The following is a 27,253-nucleotide window of genomic DNA, read 5'->3' as shown; positions in this document are numbered from 1 at the left end:
TAGAAAATGGTTTCTGTGATTTATTACTGTTTAGATCTGTAAAATTATATGTTTTCTTCTGTACTGTGCCACCACAGAAAGAATTATAACAATTAAATCTGAAATATGAATAATTACAACATAAATTAAATAATTAAATCCTTATAACTGGAATGAAGAACAAGATATACAAATAAACATTTTTTTCAGTCATCTAATTTGTACTTTGTTTCCTGTTCTGAAAATGTTTACTATTACAATTCAGATATAAAATGTAACAGAAACTTTGGCATTATTTTAGCTTGTAAGTATGATTCATTTGATCCTCAGTTAGGGTTTGAATGTTTAAGAATTTCAACAGACTGCCTTCACATCTATGGGTCTCTTTGGTGGCAGATTTATTCGTAACGATATCCAGAATCTTTTAGAACCTAGATCTATTTCGCTATCTTTATGTGTAATAGAATCAATTATATTCTCATTGGATCCATCAAGGACGACACTTGACAGGGATTCCTCCGAATTTCCACAGTTTGACCCTGATAATTTCAACGCGCGTGGCATATGCCTCTGGGAAGTACACATTTTCAGCACAGAGAGATGCTGCCTTTCTGTCACTGCAGGTTCCCACTGAACTTTTTTCACAACTCTCAGTACTTGCTGCAATGTGTGATCACTGGTCTCACTGGCTGGTTTAAAATTCTTCCAGGAAATGTCCTAAAAAAGGAAATAAATCACTATTTTAAAGGAACCTCTTTCATACTGACTCTCTAAAACTGCCTGTTTATTTGATAGATCTGTCAAATTCAGAACTAGTGGTCACTTGTTTTGTTCTTTAGAAGCAGTCTTCACATGTTAACACTTTACTGTCATTAGTTCATAGTGGCCTCACCTTTACTTTTATTAACCTTGGAATATCATGTAATTAGAATAATGTTATTTCTTTTTTAAAATTTGTTGAAGTTCATTATGTATTCTATAACTTTTTGTCTGGATTTACCAGTCTATTAATCTGTACATACTACGTATCTCAAACCTCTCAACCTAAGGGAAGAAAGAAGATTGAAGGTACTGAATAATATGATGCTAAGAGGAATATTTTATCTAAGAGAGATGAAGTAAGAGGTGAGTGGAGAGCACTGTATAATTTGAAGGTTCATAATTTCATTTCTTCACCAAATAATGTCACAGTGATCAAATCAAGAAATTACTGGAATGCTCTGAAAGGAGGAAACTTCAAAGATTGGACTGAATGTGAGGATAAGGGTTAGCCTAAAGTAGACCAAGAAAGAAGACTGGCATGAAATGAACTATTAAGTGCAGACTGTGGAAAGAGGCCAGGAAGCAAGAAATGAAGAAAGCAGTACTTCATAACCAAGAAGGGCCAGTAGAACCAGCAAAGGAATGGGAGTGGGAAGATTAGGTAGACACAAAATATAAAAATAAGTATGATGGAAAGAAATAACATAAAGTTATCATTATTGTTGTAGCCATATAAGAATCTGTGCTGCAGAACGAACAGAAAACCTAGGAAAATCTTTGAAGTCAAAGGGTTTGTAAAACCAAAACCAATTGAGATATCAGTAAACTGATAACTATTTTCATGATGTGTACTCCTCATAGGCATGACCTGATGGTATCATATGTAAACAGTGAACTTAAAGTGCTCAGTATGAAAGTAAGAAGACTATGAAGATCTTTAAAAATACATATGCAGTCAGTGCAGATAGAAGTAGGGAATGTTTCACTCAGCATGGTCTGCATATGAATGTCTCTGGTAAAGAGAAGATTGCAAGAGTGGTATCAGATGTTAATGGAAATGTACTAACAAGGAAGAAGGTAGAGCATCTCATCCTGAAAGGTAAGAAAAATCTCGTGGAAGACACAGATGAAACAAAACTGTAATCATCAGGAAGACTTTGTAACCAGCATTACAAAGGCAGGATGATTTTATGGATAATGTAACTGACAAAAGTGTAATAAAAACAAAGGTATGTAAGAGGAAGGACCAAAGCTGTAATATAAAATTTAGTATCCATTATCTATCAAAATGTTTGAAATCTAATAATAAATTGACAGAATTAGAAGTCTTACAATCTTTTTTTAAAATATGTAGATGTACTACTTTTTACAGAACAGTGGCAAAAAGACCAAATTAATTATGTAAATATTACTCAATTTAAATTTGTATGCCCATTTTTATGATTATTAATGAACTTGGAGGTGTATGTATTTATGCGAAAAGAAAGTCTGGAAACAATAAATAAATTGTCTTTCGCATGTAATTGAGAAAACAATTTTTAAATGGCAGTAATAGACTTGCCAGACTTTGAAATTAATATTGTTTGTATATAGAGATCATCTGATGGAATTCTTGACATTGAAAGGGAAATTTTGATTTTAAGTGGTGATTAGTAAGTAAACTGCTTCTAACAGAGTATAGAGTTGAATGAACCAAAAAATTTACACTTAATGTACAATCTAGTAAACACAGTAGTCCTTCCAATGAGAAGTATTGAAGGCACAACTCAGCGTTTAACCAAAATGAGTATCAGGAATCTTCCTTGGGGTAAAGGGCATCTGTTCCATAAGGCTGCAACTTTTTTTTTTTTTTAATTCGCTTAGTGGGGGGTGGAGTCAACTTGGCTTGGCGGCCATTGATTGGCCTATTGTATCCTGCCCCGGGTGATTATGATGATGGAGAATTTGCTGGAATGAAGATTGGCAGGGGAAACCGAAGTACTCTGAGAAAACCCACCCTAGCGCCACTTTGTCCACCACAAATCCCACTTGACCAGAGTTGGGATCGAACCCAGGCCGCCGCGGTGGGAAGCCAGCAACTAACCACTTGAGCTATGGCGCGGCCTTGGCTGCAACCTTACTGCCATCTGTGAGCAGACTGTCTAGAAATTGTTGGAGCCTCAACATGTCACAATCCTACGGAGCTCCACGGCCTCCTGCAGGGTCAGTTTTACCTTTAACCTTTACTAAAACAATACTAGATTTAATTATCATGAATAAGAAAGATATATAGAACCATCAGCAGTAATTAACTTAGGATTTTCATGTCGCTGTGCCCAGGTATTTTCTACATATCTCTATAAAGTAAAAATTGCGAAGGAAAGCTTTTAGCAGGAATTGAAGAAATACTAAGCTACATTGTCAAGAAGTGCATATAAACTCTTAAAAGACTGCGAATTTTCAGAGAAATTTAAAATTATGGAAGTAAAAGCAGTTTATAAAGAGGGGGACAAAAGTAGCATACAAAACTACAGACTAGTAACATTTTTATGTGCTTTCTCAAAAATTTCAGAAAAACTAGTGTGTAATAGTTTAATTTCCTTTTTATCGAGAAATAGCATATTAATAGAAGCCTAAAATTGATTTGGGGGTGGGGAGATCAGCAATGGCAGCAAAGTACCCTTTGCTTGAAAACATACAAGAGTCTATTGAAAAACTGCAACTCAAATTGAAATACTTGGTGATTTAACTAATGCATATGATGTGTTTGACCATGAAATTCTACTTTCCAAATTAAATTTATATGAACTTAGTTGCTTTTTGAACTCATAGTATGAATCATATTTAGCACACTGGAAGGTAAAGGTAAGGTTGTCCTTGTGATTGCTTAAGCACCAAGACATGAAGATATGTGACGGAATGAAGATGTAGCTCCACCATTCTTGACCTCAGCATTAGATGGAGGTGAGTGAGCAGCTTTGGCCCTGGCTGCTTATACCCCAAGGAAAGAGCCCTCAATACCGATTGGATAGGAGGCTGTGTGGACCCCAGACCCAGTCTAGATGCTATGGAGAAGAGAAAAATGTTACGCCTATAATCAATTGAACCCCAGCCATTGGCCCATAGCCCTTCACTATACCAATTTAGCTATCCTGGCTCTACGGTAGAACATAGTTTCTGAAATAAATGGTAGTATAATGGTAATAAGCATTCAAATAAAGTAAGATGTTTCAAATGTAAGAGAAATAAAACATGGGATGTCACAGGGTTCAATATTTGGGCCAATGTTGTTATATGTAGATGACCTGCCAGTAAATATACAAGAGACAGTAATATTTGAAGACGACGAACATTATAATAACAGCAGAGTAAGAACAGATCTTCCAACATAATATACAAAAAAAAAAGTAGACTTATGAATGACTTACATTCATGGTTTTAGGCAGACAGTTGAATGATACTGTGAAGAAGATAATAGCAGTGTCTTTCAATACTAGGCAAAAAGCAGACCTAGTAAAACTTCAAGCCAAATTTGACAATGTGAATATAGCATATAAACAAGAAACAAAATTTATAGAGCACTTTATTATCAAAAATATGAAATGGGATGCAAATGAGAAGTTACTAAGCACCAAATTCAGTAAATTTAATTATGAGATACAATATCTTGATTATGTAATGAGGCAAAATGTTATAAGGGTTATTTATTATGCATATTTTACTGCTCATCTGATGTATACAATTTAATTTACTGGGGTGGTGGTTTTGGAAGTGATAGTATTTTAAGTTTAAAAACTAGTTACATGAATAATCGATGGTTCAGAGAGAGAGATGTAATATAGACAACTTTTAAGGATTTAACCATACTTCCAATAGCTTGCATGTAAATAATGGAAATAATGTCACATAAAATTAAATATAGAGAAGATGGAACATAACACTGGAATTCATAATCACAACACATGTCAAAATAAATCCTTCACATATAGTTTTATAAGAAGAATTATATCAGAAATTGTGTAATTAATGTGGAAATTACACTATTTAGTACATGTTCAAATCAAATATGGAAACTGCAAAAATGTGACTATATAAAGAGGAGCTGAGATTCTTCCTATTACAACATATAGTTTCAATTATAAATCACTCCGTCCAATGTGACCTGTAAGTTTTTACTACATAAAAACTTAAGTTTCTATGTAGTAAACAACTTACAGGTCACTTTGGACGGAGTGATTTATAATTGTAATCGTTATTGTGACGGATCAGAATGAAACAAATCAAACATATATTTTATTCTGTAAATTAATATATGCCATATTAACATAGGATGATTGCAGAGTGTGTTGGGTCCATGATTGTAATTGTGTTGTTATGTTAATTAGTAGAAGATGATTTTTAAGTAAGTTGGCCTATGAATTATATCTGTATTATATTGCAGTATTATGTTTGATTGAAACTTGGTTGAATTCTTGAATTTCTATAATTTTCGGATTGTGTGCCCTAATGACCAGTGTCCTTCATCAAATGTTTGACTGAACAGGATAAATAAAAACTAAACTAAACTAAACTAAACTCATTATGAAGTAGTTTTCATGGTGGCACAGAGATTGTGTGTTCCAAATTCTGTTCTAACATGATAGCAGATAGATAACTATTATGTTCCAATTGAAATTTAGATTAGCAGAAGTATATATTTAAATCATTAAATTAAATTAATAAACATAAACATAATTGACATATCATCACAAAAATATGTGTAATAAAGTTTTCAGCCATGAAGAATATTTATCCTTATCCACCACAATCCTCATCCAGACGTATTGGCACGTGTAGATATGTGTGCCTATAGATGTGGTTTGGATTGGTTAATGGAATTATTTACCACTTATACACATGACTGGGAACTAGAAGCATTTACAACACTATCAGTGATCTACACACTTTACAGATCAATAGAGCACATGCTAAATCTTCTCAGTCTGCTTTCACTAGTCATTTCCTGGTAACATATTTTAACAATGGAGATTTTTCAGCTTCTGTGCTCATGCTGTTGCTGTCTGGCAAATGTCCCACAGCTGAACTGTCAACTGAGCTCATTGTCAGAGTCTAAGTCACATTGCGACTGATGGTCAGTCAGTCAGTCAGTCAGTCAGTCTTTGTGTTCATCCCCATCTGGAGCTTATAACCAGATATTTATTACTGTTTGACAGTTATGGTCTTGTTTTTGTGGGGCAGCCTCTCTGACGAGAGGATGGGTCTGCCTTTTGTATACGCTGTTGGCCCTTGCTAGTGCAGTCTTTCTTAGGTCCCTTGGGACTCACAACCATATTTTACTATCTCAGATTTGAGACTTCCCGTTTTGTCACCATCAATGACTTGCAGGGTCATGGTGGAGGTATTTGACCCCTTCTTCACATGGGTATGAGCTCATTGCTCCAACTGTCCTGGTGATAAAATCTTGGCACAGACCACAGAGAAAACACTGTTTTTATATTGTGTGCATGTTAATTGCTGCAGAAACGTGTTTATTGAGCTGTTGCCTAGAAATGGTTATTTATTCACTTTATCTCTGTCATTGCGTAGCAATGGCTGTACATGCTCTAATATGATGCCTGGTATCTTTTTTACAAATTTCAATAAAAAGGAATTTACAGTGTAATCATTAGGGAAATGCTTATAGGAATATTACTATTTTAATACTATTTGATTCAAATACAGCTGAACTTTCATATTGTGCCATACAGTCCTTTGAGACTTCATACTGTAAAGTTGTCTCTGAATTTAATTAAACAGTATGTCATAAAAACAGAAAACTGCAGTGTTTATAGGACTGACTAACCAGTATTTTCTGTATGTAAATAGTTCATTGGTACTTGCTTTTAAACTTCAAAGGCCAAACTTTTGAAATGGTGATAGTTTTAGCTGGCTGGAGTTCATTTAAATGCCTGCTGCTGGTGCGCATTTAAATGCCCAAGTGCACGCATATGTGCACTTTGGCCATGACGTAACTACCTATCATTGTACTTCAGATACTAAAGGTTAAATAAGTAAATAAGGTATGTACAGTGTAAAGAGTTAACAGAATCTGCTTTAGTACCAAAGATAACCGCAATTATTTTTGTTTAGCAAAATAAAACTAATGAATTTTGGTATCAATACTTATACACTAAAATAAGAATACAATACCTGAAGTACAACACAGATGATTTTAGAATGGAGATTCAGCATTGCTTCAATTGCTACATACAAAGCATATGTGCACCAACTATTAACAGCCAATGCTGGTGAGATAATCATTAGAAAACGTCTGCTTGACCGGATCTTCATTGTATATATTTCTGGAATCCCTGAAACCATACCCTTTTTTTATATTATTAGTTCCTGTGACATTAAATATGCACTTCCATAATTCCGTAATTTATTATATGAAAATTCTGCATTTTTAACTGTAACAGTAAATATTTATAAAATTACCCAATTGTTCTGTACTTACAGTCTCCAGCCACACTGTCTCGTTCATAGACAAAACAATGATAATGGTAAACGTTTTCTAGGGTGTGAACTAACACTCCAAGAGCAAACTCTGCATCTGTCTGGTCATAGCATACAAAAACGTCATATTCCTTGTTATCTGAAAATAAATAAAACATACAAGTCTTATTTTTCAAGTGTATAAAATTAAAATGTTAATGCCACCTCACACAAAACCCCTTCTCTTCTCACTACCATCTAAGGACCCTTTTGTAAGTCAAAGTCACATTGCGACTGATGGTCGGTCAGTCTGTGTCTCTTGGTGTCAAGCCCTGACTGGGGCTCATGACCAGATTTTTTTTTTCTTTATATGTTGCAGCTACTCCTTGTTATATAGCCTCAGCACTAACTGCACAGAAAATGCTGCTTCCAACAGCTCTTATATTGTTGTATGAGTGTGTTGCGGCCATTACCTAGCAATGGCCGTTGTTCACAGAACTATTACCTAGAACAACTGTTATATAGCTGCCTGTTTCACAGTTGTTGCTTAACAGTGGGTCTGTGTGCCACAATATAATAAATGAGTTCTGTACTATAAGAATAGAACTTATGTGGGGTAATTCATTCATTCATTCATTCATTTTATTTAGCATTCACAATTGCTACAACAGTAACACTTGAACAAGTCACATCATTAAATACATCATTCTTGAAATCCTTTTACCCAAATACCTAAAAGATTAGAATTTGTCAACAATAAATAATTACTCTTGACATGGTTAAACCTCGTCCATGATATGTATGTACTGACCGTCTTCTAGTGCACATAGTCTCACATGTCACTTCACTACATGTTTTGGCATCACTGTGTCATCCTCAGGTGTGTTATTTACGTTAAACTATTGCACTGTTCGCCATCGTGTCGTTTATAAAATGATTTAAAATATATATTCTTCATGTACTATAATAAAATTTTAATATATATAAATTTTATTATAGTACATGAAGAATATACATTTTAAATCATTTTATAAACGACACATGATGACGAACAGTGCAGTAGTTTAATGTAAATAACAAACCTAAGGATGGCACAGTGACGCCAAAACATGTAGTGAAGTGACATGTGAGATTGTGTGCACTAGAAGACGGTCAATACATACATATAATGGATGAGAATCAGTGCAACAGGATGCTAAAATACAACATGGTTAAACCTACAATTAAGATATAACACACTGTCAAAACCAGATAAGCAATCATATTAGATACAATACATAAATAAAAATGGAAGTTGATTTTAAAAAATGCCTATCATACTATTTTTGTTAACCTTGTGAGTTTATCAAGAGAATTTTAAGAGTATTACAGTAAATCAGAAGTTCTACATATGACTATGTCGATCACCGATCACATTAAGATACTACAAGCAACCATTTGTTATCTATTTCAATTGCTGAATAGAGGTTTTGCTATGCTTACTAGTGTCCCTCTAAAAGAAACTCATACAGTGTATAGAATGGATGATCTAGTAAAAATACTTTTAGCTTATGTTTAAAATCTTTACATCCATCTGATTTTCTTGATTCCAAAGGCAGTTTATTGATACTGATATAATTGAATACCCATATTGATAACATTTTTCTTAAATGTTGCTGTGTTACAATTTGGCACATGAAAATAATCTTTCCTTCTAGTATTATATTCATGAAAATCTGAATTTCTCATAGAGTATAAACTATATTTCAGAAAATAGCACAACTCAAAAATGTACAGGGAGGTAATAGAATGTAGGACCAGGGAGTGAAACTCTGTGCACTCCACAATGTAAATCTTAATGGACCTAAAAAGTATTCAAATATGCAAGTATTAATCTATGTACTGTTAATGGATGGAATTGTTCCAGCTGGATGCAATGTTAATTTTTTTACTCTGTTCATCCACTCATTGCTTCACCTCCAACACACTGACCAGTGTTAGAGTTGTACAAGAGCTGCAAAATCCCTCCCAAAGTTATTAATCCTGAAGATGGCAGCTGCAAAATGTGACAAAACGTTGGAAAACCCTCAACATTTGAAGCAGCCTAACCCCCAGAGCTAAAGCCACACACATTAAGTTTCAGCTGTAAAAACCCATAATGTGAACAACAAGAGGAATATTTGATTTCCAGTATGAACATGCAACCAGAGTTTCTATAACCCACTATAGCAATGTGAAAAAAAAAAAACAACTTAGAGATAGCACTTGTGATTTTTATTCTACAGATGTGTTTCATTATGCCAAGTTGGACCCTCATAACTTAGAGTAAGTAATCTTCAAATATGCAGGATAGTTGCAAATGAACTGAAGAATCAGTAATATATTTTTCAAGAGATCTACTACAGCTTAAAGTTACAGCATAAGGATAATGCTGTTCAGAACAAATCATGTTTTAAGAATACAGAAATCTGTGCTCAGGTTGCACCCAAATCATTACTGAACTTGCTGCCTGAAGTACAGCGCTTCTTGCGAAGCTGACAGTTGTTCAGCAAGTCAAAGAAGTCCCTACTTTTTATGGAACTTTAGGATTTACTGTCATGTTCACAAGATCTAGTCACTGGGCTCTAGGCTGTGCCAAATGAATCAAGTCCACACACACATCTTATTTCTTTAAGGTCCAGTTTGATATTACATATAGTACCTTCAGGTTTTCAGTCTAAAAGTTTGTAAGCAATTCTTATGATCATAGGTATGCTATGTGCTCCTTCTCACCATGATTAATTTTGTTACTCTCATTTGGTCATTAGTATACAGCATTCACACTTACTTATTTCAGTAATAATTGACAACTTCTGAAATAAGTAAATTGAACTGGGTGTGCTAGTATTTCAGAAATTTACCTTGTCTACTGAAAGTCATTCCTCTTATTTCTCCCCCTGCCTCCTATAGTTCCCACTTTGTCTTCTTACTGGGACCCAATTTTGGCAAGGGGCTTCTTACTTAACCGGGTTTCCCAAATCCATATTGAGACTAACAGCGGGATGCTGATGTGGAGTAAGAACATTCTACACCTTTTGCCATAAAAGGACAATATGGATCTCTCTCAAAATATTTTCCTTACATTTTATTAAATATATGATACAGAAAATGTCTGAAGTAAATGTTATAGATCTTAAAGACACTGTATTTTATATCACATGACAGTTATTTGTACAATAAGTAATTTTTATCAAAATCGATGAAATTAAATTTGAAATTTATATAATGTAGGGATTTGAACCGTTGATATGAAATTGTATCAAAATCTATTCATTTACTTTAGAGATATGACATGCAGAGAGACACAACCTCCCTTATATGCTTCAACATCATAAACTTTGAATAAAGATATATAACAGAAGGTGTGTTACATCTAGAAATATGTGTTTATATTACCATCTTCAAGTTTTCCAAAGCGGTCCTTCCAAAACAGACAGAGCTCAAGGTGCCATCTTGTGTATGCAGTAATCAGTACAACAACTGTACATGTGAACACTACCATAATGATGATGGCAGCATTGTACGATGTGAGAACTTTCACTGTAGGACTATCTGTAACACAGTTTATACCAGCATCAGCATGCAGCACAATTGAAATTCCATTTACTATATTTCAGAATGTAATTTGTGGTATTAGAATTTTTAGAGTGAGGAGTGATTTTGCATAAAATACAAACCACATTTCCTAGATAAAAGCAGATTGAATATACAAGAATGTGACAAGCTAGATGGTTCCTCAAGGCTAATTTGAGGATAGTACTATAAATTAGAAGTTGTAAGAGAAANGGTGTTGAGGAGAATATTTTGACCGAAGAGAGATGAAGTGACAGGAGCTGGAGAAAACTGCATAATGAGGAGCTTCATAACTTCTACTCTACTCCAAGTATAATTATAATGATGAAGTCAAGGAGGATGAGGAGGGCAGGTCATGTAGCAATAATGGTGGAGAAAAGGAATGCATATAGGATATTGGTGGGAAAGCCAGAAGGAAAGATACCACTGGAAAGACCAAGGTGTAGGTGGGTGGTCAATATTAAAATGGATCTTAAGAGAGATAGGATGGGATGGTGTGGATTGCATTGATCTGGCTCAGAATAGGGACCAGTGGAGGACTCTTGTGAACACGGTAATGAACCTTCAGGTTCCATAAAATGCTGGGAAATTCTTGAGTAGCTACAGAATTGGAAGCTCCTCAAGAAGGGCTCAGTCCCATGAGTAAGTAAGTAAATAAGTAGTCTTAAAAATTATTGTTATTATTATTATTATTATTATTATGATAGACATTTTTCTGTGAATCCAATTCTCCTCAACCCAGTGACAATTTTGTTACTAAGAGTTCCCAATTAAAACATTTTTTATCCTTGGGGTTTGTTATTTGCATCCCATCCTTCCATGTGTTAACTGGTCTTAATATAAACCTGTGATTAAAAGACAATATATAATTACATCTTACTCATTATATATTTTTACCACATCATGATCATCGTCATATAAAAGCATGTACATTATTGGAAAACAAAAAATTATGTGGTGTGCAGTGCAGATGTATCATAAACAGCATACGATGCTAAGTGAAGAAATTGTAAGTAAAATATGATAAAAGGTGGGGAATTGGAACTACAACACAGAATGATCAAAATAAACTTCTATGCCCATGCAGATAAATGTATGAAACTCCAAGGTTCATGTTGTAAGGTAAGTTTCTGTGTTATGTTCTATTTTCCTTCTTAATAACATTGTTATTATAGTCAATGTGCAGAGTGTCATGATTTTGTGGCAGAGTGCCCACCATGGGTGGAGAGATTAATTTGGTATTGTTTACCGGTCTTGAATAATTCATGGCATGGCTGGTGATGAGCAAAGTAATATGTAGAGGTACTGTATGTGTGTGTGCTGAAATGATTACAAATGCACTCTCTACATTTAATCATATTTTTTTATAATTATTTCACATAATATTTTGTTTGGTTGGTGATATATTTGCACTACAGAACATACATAATAATTTCTTCTCTCGCATTAAGGTATATATATTTTCACTTGATGACGACCAAAAAGAGATCAAAACATATAGTGAATAAGAATTAATTAAATATTGTCTTCTAATTTTAAGTTTATGTTAAGACTGCTTGTTTATGACTTGTAACAGAACACAGATGGGATGCAAACATTAAGAAAGAAACCCGAAATTAGGCAAAGGTTTCTTTCTTTCATGTCCTCTCCAATTCATTATTCACTAATCATCTTAACATTTAACAATGTATATTCCTAACAACTGAAAGTGCCTTGAACTAAACCAAGGATAGAACAAAATATGGATGGACTTAGCAGAGAGTTTCTCAAATAGTGATCTGGATTGTGATCTTCAGGGATAAGAAAACACATCAGATGCAGAACACCTTAATAACAAATTTAATAATAGTGAAGTAGAACATCTTAATATAAAGCTTGCAGTTATGAATGATACCTCCTTCTAAACTATTAATAGTAATGGTTTTTATACTATATCAGCCATTAATAAATAACTAATATAAATTAGTGTAAAGAAGCAGCAAGATTATGAATGGCCGTGTTATAGCTCAAGCGGTTAGTCACTGGCTTTCCACCGCGGCAGCCTGGGTTCGATCCCGGGTCTGGTCAAGTGGATCTGTTGTGGACAAAGTGGCGCTGAGGCGGGTTTTCTCCAAGTACTTCAGTTTCCCATACCAATCTTCACTCCACCAAATTTTCTATCATCATAGTCACCTGGGGCAGGTACAATAGGCCAATCAGTGGCTGCTGTGCTGAGTGGACCCAGCTGGATTCCACCCCCACTAAGCAAAGGTTACGAATTCCAGGCTCACAAGCATACAGCAGCAAATGCACATATCAAACAAGTGACCCAACAAAATAAAATCTAAAGTTTTTGAAAGAACCAGATCTCTAAATAATAAGCAAAATGTTATTATACTATGAATAAAACATAAACTCTGAAGTAAGCAGAACCAATATCATACATATTTCAGGATTTGAAATTCTCATAGTGGTGGTTATGAAGAGTCCTATCTTCTGGGATATAATACCTGTAGTCTATAGAAAGTCATCTGATGTTTCAGAGGAACATGACAACTCCATTTTCAACGCCAAAGAATAAACCAGGAAGCTAGTGTGAACCAGGTTCATCTTGCTTCATGCTTCATGCTGGTTTCTTGCATGGCTTATGCTTTAATCCTGAAGATGGAGGTCACACATCATATGTGATCATACACAATTTAGTGCATAATCTGATGAAAAGACACACAGTTTATCTTGCAACAAATCTAATTAATTTTGACATTACTAGAAATAAACATGATATTGTTGTTTATGAATATCAAATGAGTGGATTTACTTTCATTAACTTAAATATGCATATTGTTGGAAGATCTAGGTATTGATGGGAAGTTAATATTTAGTACTTAAATGAATATTAAGGAAATAGAGGGTGTGTGGGTGTGTGCTGGGTTCATCTAGCTCATAATAGCGTCCAGTAGTGGGCTCTTTTGAACATGGTAACATGGTATTCTGGCATTTGGAGTGTAGCATTTGTGATACTGCAGATAGCAGTAATTGTGAATCTGTAATTTGGGTGATTGTAAGTGCGAATGTGAAATAAAATTCGCTATATCAAATACGGCGTGAAGTTATTTGTCACGTTATACGCCCAATACGCGACAGTATATTACTTTCCAAGGAAGTGTTAAAGATTAAGCCAGCCCCATAACAGGTAATGGAGGCCCATAGGGTTGTGAGACATCAAGACACCAACATTTTCTACACAATTGGCTCACAGATGGCAGTGAGGTCATTGGCCTTACATGCTAGCTGCCCTTTACCCCCAGGAAGATTCCTGGTACTCATTTCTGTTATAGGCCAAGTCAACCTCAGGTCCATAGTTTAGCTGGAAGGATTAGGTCAATTGAGAAATCCAATGGCATCATCAGGAATTGAACCCGCGACCTTCCAGCTTGTAGNAAACACAGAAAAACGCACACACACAAACTAAACATCCATGCCCTGAGTGGGATTCAAACCCACGATCCCGGTTTCCAAGCGAGCGAAGACAGTACATACCTTAGACCGCTCAGCTACCGTGACCGGCAAATATACTAATACGAAACAAAAATCAGCTCCTACATATAAGAACAGCAGTCTATTGCATTCTACACTTAGTTTAGCACTGTCTGCATTTACAAATTAATGACTCAGAGAACTGAATGAAATAGATGTGTTGAATACAATACAATACAAGAAACTCCTGAACACTTACCACCTTCTATGAGTGTCACATTGAACACTTTTGGATTATGTCCATTACTTATTGTACATTTATATGTGGCAAAATCTTCTTTAGTTACAGTTTTAAAAATCAGGTACTCTCCAATTATTAGACCATCATCCCTTCAAACAAAATTAAAGTAATGTAAAATTATTTTCACTTGAAGAATATCACAAAGCAATTTATTTTCTGGGGTCTGAGGGGCAAGACAGTTTCACAGAAGTGTATTCAAGTAACATACTCATTATACTATTGCTGCTGCTGCCACTGCCACCACCACCACAACTACCACCACCACCACCACCACCACCACCACAACTATCACCAATACTACTACTATAATATTACTACTGCTGCTGCTGCTATTACTACTGAATAAACAAAGATGGTGACTACTTTCTGTTATGTTCTCATCAGGAGTTTTAAAAATAATGTTCTTAGATACATATCTACCATAAATACGCAAATAAATAAGATCCTGTCCAGAGAAAAGCCAGGAAATCAATATTCCAATTGTCCTACATGCAAACTGCATTATTTAACTAAGGGGATAAACTTATTGGAAATCTTTGTTTGTATTTATCTTTTCCTTCCAACTTTCCTACATTTCTAAAATACTGCTAACAAGTCATAACTTGTTACACTTGGAGTTATAAATGTATATTTAAAAATTCTAAATTTTGGTTGAGTTTTTCTGTGGGCATTTAATAATAGCGTTTGTGAATCTTGAACTTCTGGAAATTTATAGCGGTCACTAAAACTGGAAAAGTTTCAATTTACATTTGTATTTAACTGTTTTAATAATGAAACAAAGAATTTAATAACTCATTATTTTCAAACCAAATTTTAAGAGACTGTGCTTAGGTATGCTGATCTTTATAATTACCCTTTAAAGCTCATAGTTATATCAGACAGGTTTGTGGAATTTAGAAGAAAATCACTATGCTTCAGATGGATGTGAGTGTTTTTATAAATTAATATCTTGGAATTATGGAAGTACTAAAATTATTTCAGTAACTCAAAGACTGTTTTAAGGCTCATATTCTATACTTAATTTTTCTGACTATACAGTAAAATTAAACTGGTATCTTTTTAAGAGCTTTTTAGAAATATGAAAGCACTACTTTCCTGTTCTGGATGACTGAGATATCATACAGTTTGTGATATAATAGGTTATAATCAAATAAAATGAAGTCATCAGATTCCTTCAGGAAATTCACACTTATTTATTAAAACTCTAATTGGGAATTAAAGCTCCAAATTGTCATCTCATTGACAAGAGATGAATTGCTATGTCAAAATACACAGAGGATAGTACACTATAAAAGTGGGGTCATTCAACTCTGTCTAGTGTCTATTTAACTGTCTTGCAGCATGTCCATAGGTGGTCCATATGTGTTGGTGTTGTTCAGCTTAGTTCAAATGTCATTTGCATTACTCTGTACAAGGCACAAATGATTCAACTCTGTATTTCCTTGGCTTCTTACATTATGATCATTTTAATGTCAGTAGTATTTTAAGCACAGATTTATAAACAAATTTTAAATTTTAAATAATATGTGAAAAAATAATGTAAAATTGTCTTTTACAATTGGATGCCACTGAAAATAGGCATTTATAGCTGAAACATGTCAGTCGTTATGACTGCTTATTGATTAAATACTCAATTGATGAGAAAATATTTTTGTGTTTAATTTATTGTAAATAGTACATCATTAATAGTCACCCATATTAAATGTATTACACCAAAAAACTACATACCTAGTAACTTGCTTTGCATATCTACGTCTATCAGGTGTGGCTGGAAATGTAAGTGTTTTATCCATCACCCAGGTAACTTGGCTGTCATATTTCTTCCCATAGCCTGTACAGAATAGAACTATCATTTATCATTCACTTAAGGATTTATCTATTAAAAATTACAAAAAAAATATATATGCATGAAGTGATTATATGTTTATAAATAACTAAATCGAATTTAGAGATAATATGAATATTCTGTTAACCAGAACTGGTTTACTAGTACAGCTCATCTTGCACTGAGAGGTTTCCAGTTTAATTCTTGGCTGGCTCATTTCTCCCAACCAAGAATCTTCATGAAGGGAGGCCATGGTTTGATTCATTCCTTCAAATTAACACACAATTTTCTCATCTCTTTTTCCTGTGTTAACTTGTGACTACTATATGGCCCCATTTCAATACATACTTTTTAAATGATACAAACTCCATCCCAAATGCAAACACTTGCAAATTTGTTTGCACTTGGGACGGAGTTTGTATCATTTATCGTGTAGAGTGCAACAGGATGCTTAAGTATAATATTGTAAACATACTTTTTATCATAAATTTTACAATATTTTGCCTTACCAAACTAAATTATTTTGTATTCAAAGAGTTCTGTCTTCAGGGTGTAACATAATGCAGTCCAGTGAAAGTCAACAAAAGTTTCAGAGAAACGTATAGCCAAAGTCTTCTGGGATGAAGTGTAAGCCAAGCAAGAAATCAGAATGAAGCAGGCACTAAGCAGAGCACCCTGCTTGTTGGCATAAGTCCTATGTGATGCATGGACTTACTTACATGAATAAACTGTAAAGATTCTTTCATTTTAATTAAATTGGTATGCTAACTTATCAGGACATTCAAACTAAACATCAATCACAATACTGAGATAGCAACCTAATATATGTAACAGTATTCCTGAAAAGTTAAACAAAACTTACCTATAAATCCTTCACAGAAAAATCTTGCTGTTTCTCCTATCTGTGCATATTGATAAGGTTCTGTTATGTAAGTGACCAAAGCAGGGCCCATGTATTTTATTTCAGCTGATTAAATAAAGAAGAGCAGTAATTCATATTATTCATTGTTCTTGATGAAGTTTTCTTGCTCAGTCTAGGATAAAAATTGTTACATAATCATGTGAAGATTACCCTCTGGGATGAGATACCATTTAGCCTGATAGAGCATACCAAAGTTTTTGAGGAACCTGCTGCCTCCATTAATGCTGGAGGCAGCAGGTTCCTCTGAAACATTGGTAACAATCTATCAGACTACAAGGCTTCGTATGCCTGAAGATTGTAATCTGTCACATAAGAGTTGTTAATGTCTTGGATACAAAGAGTGTTCAAAAGTTTGTTCATATATGCATTGATAAAATGTTTCATTGATGCCTAAATTCTGACAGTTGGATGAAAATGTCCATTACAGAGGTCATTTAAATAATTTTGTACTCTTTTATATTATACATAACACAATATTTTATAACCACAAAAGTCAAATGTACTTACGCATAACCTTCAACTGAATTTTACGCTGAATTTCGTTAATGCCATTGGAAACTTTGCAGGTGTAAGTACCGTTGTCCATATCTGTAACTCGAGTTGAAATCAGTGTCTGATTTTTTTCCCTTAGTTCATGAAAAGTAACATTTTTGTTACCATCTGAAATTATACGATCATCTTTATACCTGTAAGGCAGAATATCATATGAATACATCAACAAGGCTAAAACAGCTGAATTGAATTATTATTTGTTTAAAATCATTCTCATATTACTATTTAATAATTACGTGGAAAATAAAGGAGTTTGAATAAACAATCAAAATATAGGAAACAAATGCATAATAATTCAATTCTTTTTTCTCATAACAAGTCATTTCAATTCCATTAATAATTTTGCACAAACTGTCATTCCTAATTATTGGTCTGCACATTTCCTGCCTTCCTATATCTGCATTCAGATCTTCTCTTAAAAGAATTCTCACATGATGAGAATGTATTCTCCTGTACTTTATCAGAAACTGTAATTTATGACATAACTTTCATCATCTGTTAAGGCATGGACAGTTTTTTTAATGTTAATGGGGTGGGACTAAGTCCCTTATACTGCGGCCACTTCTGGCCTATTGTACCCGAACCCAGATGATTGGTGAGGGTGATGGTGGAGCAATTGGTGGAATGAAGATTGGCAGAGGAAACCAAAGTACTCGGAGAAAACCTGCCCCAACGCCAATTTGTCCACCACAAATCCCACTTGACCAGACCAGGGATCGAACCCGGGCCGCTGCAGTGGGAAGCCAGCGACTAACCGCTTGAGATATGGCGTGGCCCTAGGCATGGACATTTACAATATACTGTAACCCACATATCATTTTGAATAGATATGTAATTCTCAAGCTTGCCCTTCAAGATTGCCTACCCAATTCTCCTGCATATGAGAAACCAGACATGAGATGACAAACATCACTCTTTCTTCACAGGAAAGTTACTGATCATCACTGAGTACAATGTTTTTGCTGTTGTTGTTATTGTTGTTGTTGCTGCTGCTGCTGTTGTTGTTTTTATCATTATCACTGTCATCATTGTTAAACATATCTTGATTCAAAATTATATTTTCACAATCATGTTGATTTTATATTTTCAGAATATATGTCAATGGAAATATTTTTATGGATTAAAGAACCAATTAAAATCTCAAATATTTTCATAAAAAAGTGAAATCATATTATATAAGGTAATAATTAGGCCAGTCCTGACATACACATTGAAAACTTGGGTAATATCTTCATCTGATGAAAAAGATTTTCCTATCCTTAGGAGAAGAGTTTTGAGGTTCATATATGGCCCAGTCAAAGACAACAATGAATGGAGAATTAGGTACAATTATGAATTGTATGCTTTGTATGAACACATGGATATTATAACTTCTATGAAAGTGGGTAGGTTGAAATGGACTGGTCATGTAGTTTGAATGGACCAGCAATGATCTGCAAAAAGAATTCTTAATGTCAAACCAGAAGGCAGAAGAAAAATATGAAGGCCTAAACTGAGATGGAAAGGTGGAATGGGGAATGGTGATAAAGCTCTGGTGAAATTAAACTGGAAAAACCTAGCCAGGAATAAACAAATCTGGCAGAATCATCTAAGGAAGTTTACAACCTGTTTTGCCAATGATCATGTTATTGCTCCCTCTTTGCTTAAAACTTTCAAATTTTCATCCCTGGACTGTTTGTATGCATTATACTGTATCTTATGTTAGACAGATCAGAATTAGAATATACCTCAGCAGTATGACACTCTATCAAGTCTACTGATGACAAGCTTGAGTGAATCAAGCAAAAATTTTGTGTCCATCTGTTTCTATCATGTTTTCCTTTAGTAAGTACAATCTACAGGCCTACATCACTAATTCTACAATTATCATTGTAAACATGCCTTCATCATCATTCCAAATTTCATGTCCTATTTTCAATACGTACATCATACCAAAGATTTTTCAAATTTTTATGAAGGTAACAAAAAAATATATGTATACATCACTGCCATATTTTACTCATATTTTCTAAAAATAAAAATCACGTTAATAAAATTACATGAAATATTTAAAGATGATATATGGAGTGGTGATAATGTTACTTCCAATTCAAATGTTCACATGCCCACAATGTTACCAATGTCTGCGAATTAATTAAATGTTACAAAATTGGTGAGGTTTGCTCCATTATGCACAACAATTTTAACCAGCTGGGCTTTTTTTATGGAGATATGGTGTTTCCTATGGGGTAGGAATAACTTTTTTAAATATTAGTTACATAAATTTCAGTCTTCAAAGGATTACTCACCACATTACAAAAAGCCTTGATCCTGTGAAGAAAATAACGAGTTTAACATTTATCAGCATGCACCCTTTTGTATGTTTTCACGAAACAAGGTAAGGACCAGGGCATGTCCAAATGTTCTTAGCGTTTTCTTTCCCTCAGTAACTCATTTACAAGAGACAGCTAAACTCTTAGATTCAAGGGCGAGAGATTGTGGGACAGAATACGGCCATGTTATTAAAATGTTCAATTTTGTATTTTTAAAAACACTGTAGATTTTGTCTCAAAAGGTAATATTGACAGTTTTAAGCAGATACGTATATACACGTATTTTAAGTTGAATTTTATGGTGCTGTTTTTAGACTAGATAAGCAGCGAATGGTTAGATTGTTGACGAACGACGCACTATAAAGAATATAGAAGAAAGCCGTGTGGTCTAATGGAATTACCTTCCTGGAATTTACCAGAAGTGGCTGAGTAAAACCACGAACAACCTCAGGATAATCGGTATCCTGGACGACATTCGAACCTAGCACCGTCCAAATACAAGTCAAGAGCGTTACTCCATTAACCTGCTCGGTTTTAAACGGATTGCATGTTCAGTGAATAACCGATAACATTATAAATTATGCAAACTAATTTCTTTGCACTGATTCAATAAAACAGTTGTAGCGTTAAAAGCAGAAAACACGCTTGTAACACCGATCACAGAGGTGACTAAGCCAGTCCTTCTGCTACTGCCTATAGGATTTCCGAAATTCTATATGGTCTAGATTTGTCTGGTTCACGAGATTCCGAGAATTAGGGAAGTAGTGGCCTGTTTCACAAATTGTGCTCTAAAATATAAATGACGGAGGATAATATCTGAACTTCAGCAAAAACCACCACCCTCCTTGCTACTGAAACTCCGAAATAATGGCACTGAAAATCTGCATTTTTATAAGATGCCAAAACCACTGCATGTTTACTATTTGTGCTGTCTATAATATTCTTCAGCTTAATTTAATTTAATTTGTAATAAATTACATAGATTTGTAAGGAAATAATATTAGAACAATCGCATTTCATACTGTCCTACTTTTGTGTATAATTTATAAAATCCCTATTCAGCATGACCAGTAATCTAATATATTTATGGGGTGACGAACACAAATCCCGTCCCCTCCTCATGCTCGTTTGCACCGATGCAATTGATCCTCCCCTCCCACCATTAGCTCCTACACTCCAATACGCAAAATTATAACAGCTACATTTTCTGCCATGGTATACAAAACACATAGTAAGGAGTCATTTGTATTCTTGATTATTTCTAAACTTTTATTTTACCATTCGATCGTGTTATAGCCTTTTGCACAACAGGACAAACTTTTGTAGCGCTCAATTACAACGTAATCGAACGTGTTGATTTCTTTCGTAAATTCCAGCGATGTTTTATTTTTTTCAAATAAATTTATTTCGCAGAATCCATTTTCATTCTCTACACACATCACGTGATATGTGAATATTAAAATAACTATCTTAAAAAATACATTTGGCAGTTGGAATAGCTCTCCATTCATATTTCTCGACGCTTCCATCCTCTAAACAGTCTGCAACAGCACACCCAGTTCATCATACATCACAACGATTTACACCATGACACCATACAACTTGTCCGGCACTACATCGCACTATCTACAGCACGCTGGATCTACGTCCGTTCTGATTTATGATAAAGATGAACTTGCGGTTTTCCTTCGAACGTCGTGTGCAATGTACGCATGTGCCCTCAAGCGACTTCCTTGAATTTATATCAGTTTTAAAACTGCAGTTGGCAACACATGTCCTTGGCCTCTGCGTTACTCATTATTCCAATTAAACATAACTTATTGTCACCACATAAGATGACCACATTTTAAAAATAAAACATATGAGTACTAAGTATGTATGTCACTCTTCCCCGCAAAAAGGTTCACGAACTCCAATATCAAACTTGTCATCAGTTGAAATTATGGTAGCATACAGAAAGGTCCGTTGTATGAATTTATACAAAACCAGTGAATCACTCTCATCCTAAAGATGACAGCTGGTTTTAGGACGGCTCTTGCCCTCCCTGTCAAAACGATATTTCATTGTCGGTCCGGCATACAGGCCTGCGTGGGTACAGCGAACATCATTTGGATCCTGTGCAGTAACCGCATTCTATTTCATCTGCACAGATGAATTCCACGGTGCTGATCGGTGCTGATACATTAAGAAGCGTAAGAATTCTGGCTCGTTCACTCTAGTATTGCCTCCAGCCTTTAAAAATACCCTTTCTGTGATTCTGTACAGAAGAGATTACTTATTTTAGACAAACTGAATGTTTAAGACTACGATGAACTTTTCGTGTATAATGAACAAACATCAGTTTCATGTGAAACTATTCACTTTTAGTTGACACTTATTCAAACTGGCAGGTAAGAAATGGTAAAGTTGTCCCTGTGCTTAACTTATTAAGCACTACGCCATGAAGGCGTATGGTGGAGTGGATATAAAGATCCACTCAAATTCATGTGAAACTATTCACTTTTAGTTGATACTTATTCAAACTGGTAGGTAAAAAATGATAAAGTTGTCCCTGTGCTTAACTTATTAAGCACTACGCCATGAAGGTATATTGTGGAGTGGATGTATAGATAGTGACTTCGGCACTATTTGGAGGTGAGTGGTCAACTTCACGTCCCGGCTGCTTTACCCCCGTGAAAAAAGCCACCGGTACTCAGTGGTTAGGAGGTTGGGTGAACCCTAGAGCCGGTCCGAACGACGTGGAGAAAATTCTTGAACCTACCGGGACTCGAACTCCGACCCCGACTGGCACGTAGCCAGTAGCTATACCGACCGCGCTATCCCGGAAGAAGTCAAAATTATAGGATTATGTTTTTTTCTTGCGTTACCTAACAGCGCTTTCAATATCGAGACGGCATAGCGTCGGATGATAGGATGTTGGATAAATGATGACTTTGAAGGAAGCTGTCGTAACTAATCGAGGCACTGTCCAAGAATTTGCCTGGAGAAATTAAGGGAAAAGACAGAGAAGGAAAACTGTCAGAAACTCACCGAATATGTCTCTAGGGTGCTACCTCTGGACCATACTCTTCGATATAGGCCCGTACTGAATGAATAATCAGTCATTATTAAGACTTCGCTCTTACCTATTATTACACATACTATGGGAACATTAAATACATGGTGTTTCACGACTTTAGGGCATAGCTGCAGGAGGTGATTTCTCAGGTCTTTTTGATCAAAAAAGTTCATATAATCATGTGTCCGATTTTGGACGGTTACGGAGTTATGACCGTTTTAAACTCAGAATAGAAGGTAACGACTACTGGCAATAAATGGAATAAAATAATGAACCAGCATAATACATGATACATTTAAAGTATATGTAAAGTTAACTTCGTGAAATTACCTTTAATTTGAATTGACTGGTGCTTAAAGCTGATTTTCGAAAATGCCACCGCCGGCCGCAACACAGGCTGCCGCTTGGTTGTGAACCGCGCGGGTAGCACGTAGTAGCTTCAGCTGGCTGTTTCTTATGTGGTCAGCGGCGTCCAGAATGCGACCGAGCAAAGCATATCGCGTTACCACCTTCACATTGTAAACCAGTTCTTTCATCCATCCCCACACACAATAATCCAGTGGGCTTAAATCTGGAGACCTGGCTGGCCAATGGTGGGGACCGCAACGTCCGATCCATCGTCCTTCAGGAAATATGTAACTCCACGTGAAGAATGAGGAGGATCCCCGTCGTGTTGGAAATACATACGACTTCGTTTATCGAAAGGCACATTGTCCAAAAGTTGGGCAATTCCTCCTGTAGAAATCTGAGGCACGCCTCTCGTGTAAGACGACCTTCCAAGATGAAAGGACCCATCAGCTGATCGTCCAGAACTGCACACCACACATTGACACGGAAATGTTGTCGAAAGTTGCTTTCAACAGTGGCGTGGGGATTCTCATCTCCCCACAAATGAGAATTGTGTGTATTATTGACACCGTCGCGATAAATTGCGCTTCGTCTGTAAACATAATGTAACGATGCAAATGGCGACTGCCACTGAGCCACTTGCAAAAGTTCAGCCTCTCAGCAAAATCTTCAGGTCGGAGATGTTGCACTCGCTGCATGTGGTATGGATACATGCCATCTGCACGCAGTGTTCTCCACACTCTCGTGTGGGGAACACGAAGAAGTCTTGTAATTCTTCGCGTACTCGTACGTGGACTGCGGTGTACCATACGAACAATGCCTTCTTCATTGAGCCCTTCATTAACACCGCGCTCCGCTGCAATACGAACGCCGGGAAGTCTACAGGTATCTCGCAATGCCTGGTAAACTCCAGTAAACACTCTCTGGATCGGTATTCTACGATTCGGAAACCGTTGCTGATATTCAGCTACGGCAAGAACTGAGTTACCGTCACAAAACCCGTACGCATAAATCATATCTGCATACTCCTCAAATGAAAATGTAAATGGCATCGTGAACGTAACAGACGCACCGAGATGAGAACTGCTCTGAACACCAGTAGCCGCCACACTTGCCGTGGCCGGACATACCAACTCACCACGCCTTAGGTACCTCTCAAGTGTCGAGATAACGAGAACGCTCTGTCTGTAGGTGGCTAAAAATAACGACCAGCCAGATGATAGACGCGGTTCACACGAGGGCGTGTACGGGAATGAAAATACGGTCATAACTCCGTAACCGTCCAAAATCGGACATATGTTTATATGAACTTTGATCACAAAGACCTAGGAAATCACCTCCTGCAGTTATGCCCTAAAGTCGTGAAACATCCTGTATATGAGTATAATATAGGCTCCAAAGTAACACTGTAAAAAATTGCTTTAAAGAAATAAGAAAATCTGATTTGAACGCAGTCTAAAACAGTTAAGATTTATTTTTTTCTCAAATGCGATCATTTGCTGAAATAACTGACACATTTATTTTCTTGCAGATTTATCTTTTATGATCGAGAATAGAAGACTTCCGCAGCACCATCTTTTTATTTTACTTACACACAGATCTATATTTATGTGTGTGTATGTATATAAATATATGTTGGATGAAGCTCCTACGACTCGCAGGGTCACGGTGAAGGTATTCGACCCCGCCTCCACACGGAGTGGGGTACTCCAGAGTCAGAGTCAGAGTTACTTTACGACTGGCGGTTTACCGCCAATCAGTTCGTCTTGGCATCAAGCCCCTTGAGGTCCACGACCAGAGATTTATTTTTTTCCAACTGAACTCTTGCGGTAATAGCCCTTATGTAACATCCTCTCTGACGAGATGGGTCTGTCTCTTATGAATACGTTCGACCTTTCGTCAAGTGTATATTTCGCACATATAATATGTTATCGAAAACTCTTCCTTTTGCTTTACTCACAAGTCCTCTGTCGGTACAGGCTTTACAGAGCAGATCATGCCTAACTTGCAGATCTTATGCTACAATGAAAACTTAGTCGTTTGAACGGTCATAAGCTTGACCACCGCCAAGTTTAAGCCTCTTATATTTTCTGTGTCTGGCTTTACCTTGTCGTATACCACGAACATGTTCATTACTATGATTTTGTATGACTTAAGTCAAAGTCTTATTACGACTGACGATCAGCCAGTCAGTAATTTTTGGTATCGAGCACCCTCCTGGGGCTCATGACCAGATATTTATTACTCCTCGACAGTTACGGACTTGTTTCTGTGGGGCGCCCCCTCTGACGAGAGGATGGGTCTGTCTCTTGTATATGCTGTGGGGCTGTTTCTCTTATAAGCCATCAATCGGACAGGCGGAAAGCGCAGCTTGCTTCACTGTTGCGTGACGCCGTGTTTACAGAGGTATTGCTTGGCAACACTGCCCAGAGTTGTTTACTGCTGCGTAGCAACCATCGCGCTTCGGCTCGGCACGGAGGAACACCGCTTTCCATGCTGCTGCGTAACTTGGCAACCGACCGTTTATCAAGGGTGTGTCTTCGTGGTAACTCGTTTCACATCCATTTTCCCCAACAACGGCTTGACATGTCACAATATGTTCCATCACTTTAAACGCAAATGTTGTATCTTACGCGTTCGCAATGGAAATTTGCAATATTGAACCTATTATCTTTGTCATTAAGAATGAAGACTTTAGAGGAATGGATGCTTAGCGCCATGCTGTCTTAACGTCGGCATTACGTAAACGTAGTATCTAGATCTATAAGTTTATAATCGACGGAGTTGAAAAAAAAAGTCTTGTAGGACACGTAACTGTGCTTACAGTTATAGTTTCTAGACATTATCCATCGTTGCGTGTTTTAAATAAAAGCAGAACGAGAGATACATTTCAGAAACACGATTGTGTTCGCATACCGTTGTCACATACTTTTAGATCATATGACTACTTGTTTTGCACCAAATTCATACACGGATTTTTTACGAAGGTGGTATGTTTATAACTATTCGTTTGCCGTCATTCAAATGATTCAATTCATGTAGCTATTCGGATATTTTCGTTCTGTTGTCATAGTCGAATAAATCATTCAAATGATTCATTCGATAACTCGAATAATAATTCGTTATTACGAACAATTCGATAGTGCCCATCCCAAGAGGCAATGAATATACATAAAGGACATTAACCTACTTGAATTATTGCAAGCGATTGCGACCGAGACTGCGACCATTACGAGGGGCGGAAAGGACCAGGAAGTGTAATAGTGATAAGACGCAGTTGACTAACATGTCCTTATAGATTTTTAAGGGTTCTGACGACGGTGTATTACAGAATTATTAGTTTTAGAACTTTGTCCATCGTCGGATACTCTAAAAACTAGAGTAGGTTTCGGAAGCTGGATCTGTTCCCATCCTCGAGGTTAGCGCTCCCCTCCCCTACGGACGGAAATAGATTCGGTTTCCGAAACGTTGTGTTCGCTAGATTTTAGAATACCGGACGATAGACAAGAGTCCGCAAATTCTTGAGTCCTGACATGTCCTTATATTCCAAACAGCTGTCACCGGATTTCTGATTCCTCTTGCTTAAAACAAACCTGCTGTGACAGCATTTTCCCACACACAGATGTCACCGGATTTCTGAGTCCTCTTGCTTAAGACAAAACTGTTCTTGTAGCATTTTCCGACACATGGTGGT

General features: G+C 36.1%; 1 protein-coding gene across 3 annotated transcripts; it reads right to left on the bottom strand.

Moving 5' to 3' along the window:
* On the bottom strand, positions 1-27,253 carry LOC111866811 (interleukin-1 receptor accessory protein-like 1). Of its 3 annotated transcripts, none has more exons than XM_023856090.2 (9): positions 27,153-27,253; positions 17,797-17,975; positions 17,230-17,334; positions 16,271-16,373; positions 14,501-14,631; positions 10,609-10,764; positions 7,217-7,354; positions 6,910-7,070; positions 1-696 (listed from the first exon to the last, which is right to left on the bottom strand). In XM_023856090.2, the coding sequence occupies exons 2-9, from the start codon at positions 17,873-17,875 to the stop codon at positions 334-336; spliced, it is 1,236 nt and encodes a 411-aa protein (XP_023711858.1). In that variant the 5' UTR covers positions 17,876-17,975; positions 27,153-27,253; the 3' UTR covers positions 1-333. The 3 variants fall into 3 exon arrangements, with proteins under 3 accessions (XP_023711858.1, XP_023711856.1, XP_023711857.1); XM_023856088.2 differs by lacking the exon at positions 27,153-27,253 and adding an exon at positions 21,432-21,855; XM_023856089.2 differs by lacking the exons at positions 17,230-17,334; positions 27,153-27,253 and adding an exon at positions 21,432-21,856.

This window comes from Cryptotermes secundus, unplaced genomic scaffold (genome assembly GCF_002891405.2).
Source record: "Cryptotermes secundus unplaced genomic scaffold, Csec_1.0 scaffold446, whole genome shotgun sequence".
NCBI classification, from domain to species: domain Eukaryota; kingdom Metazoa; phylum Arthropoda; class Insecta; order Blattodea; family Kalotermitidae; genus Cryptotermes; species Cryptotermes secundus.
The sequence above is the reverse complement of the archived record's forward strand: the minus strand, read 5'-3'. Positions and strand labels throughout refer to the sequence as shown.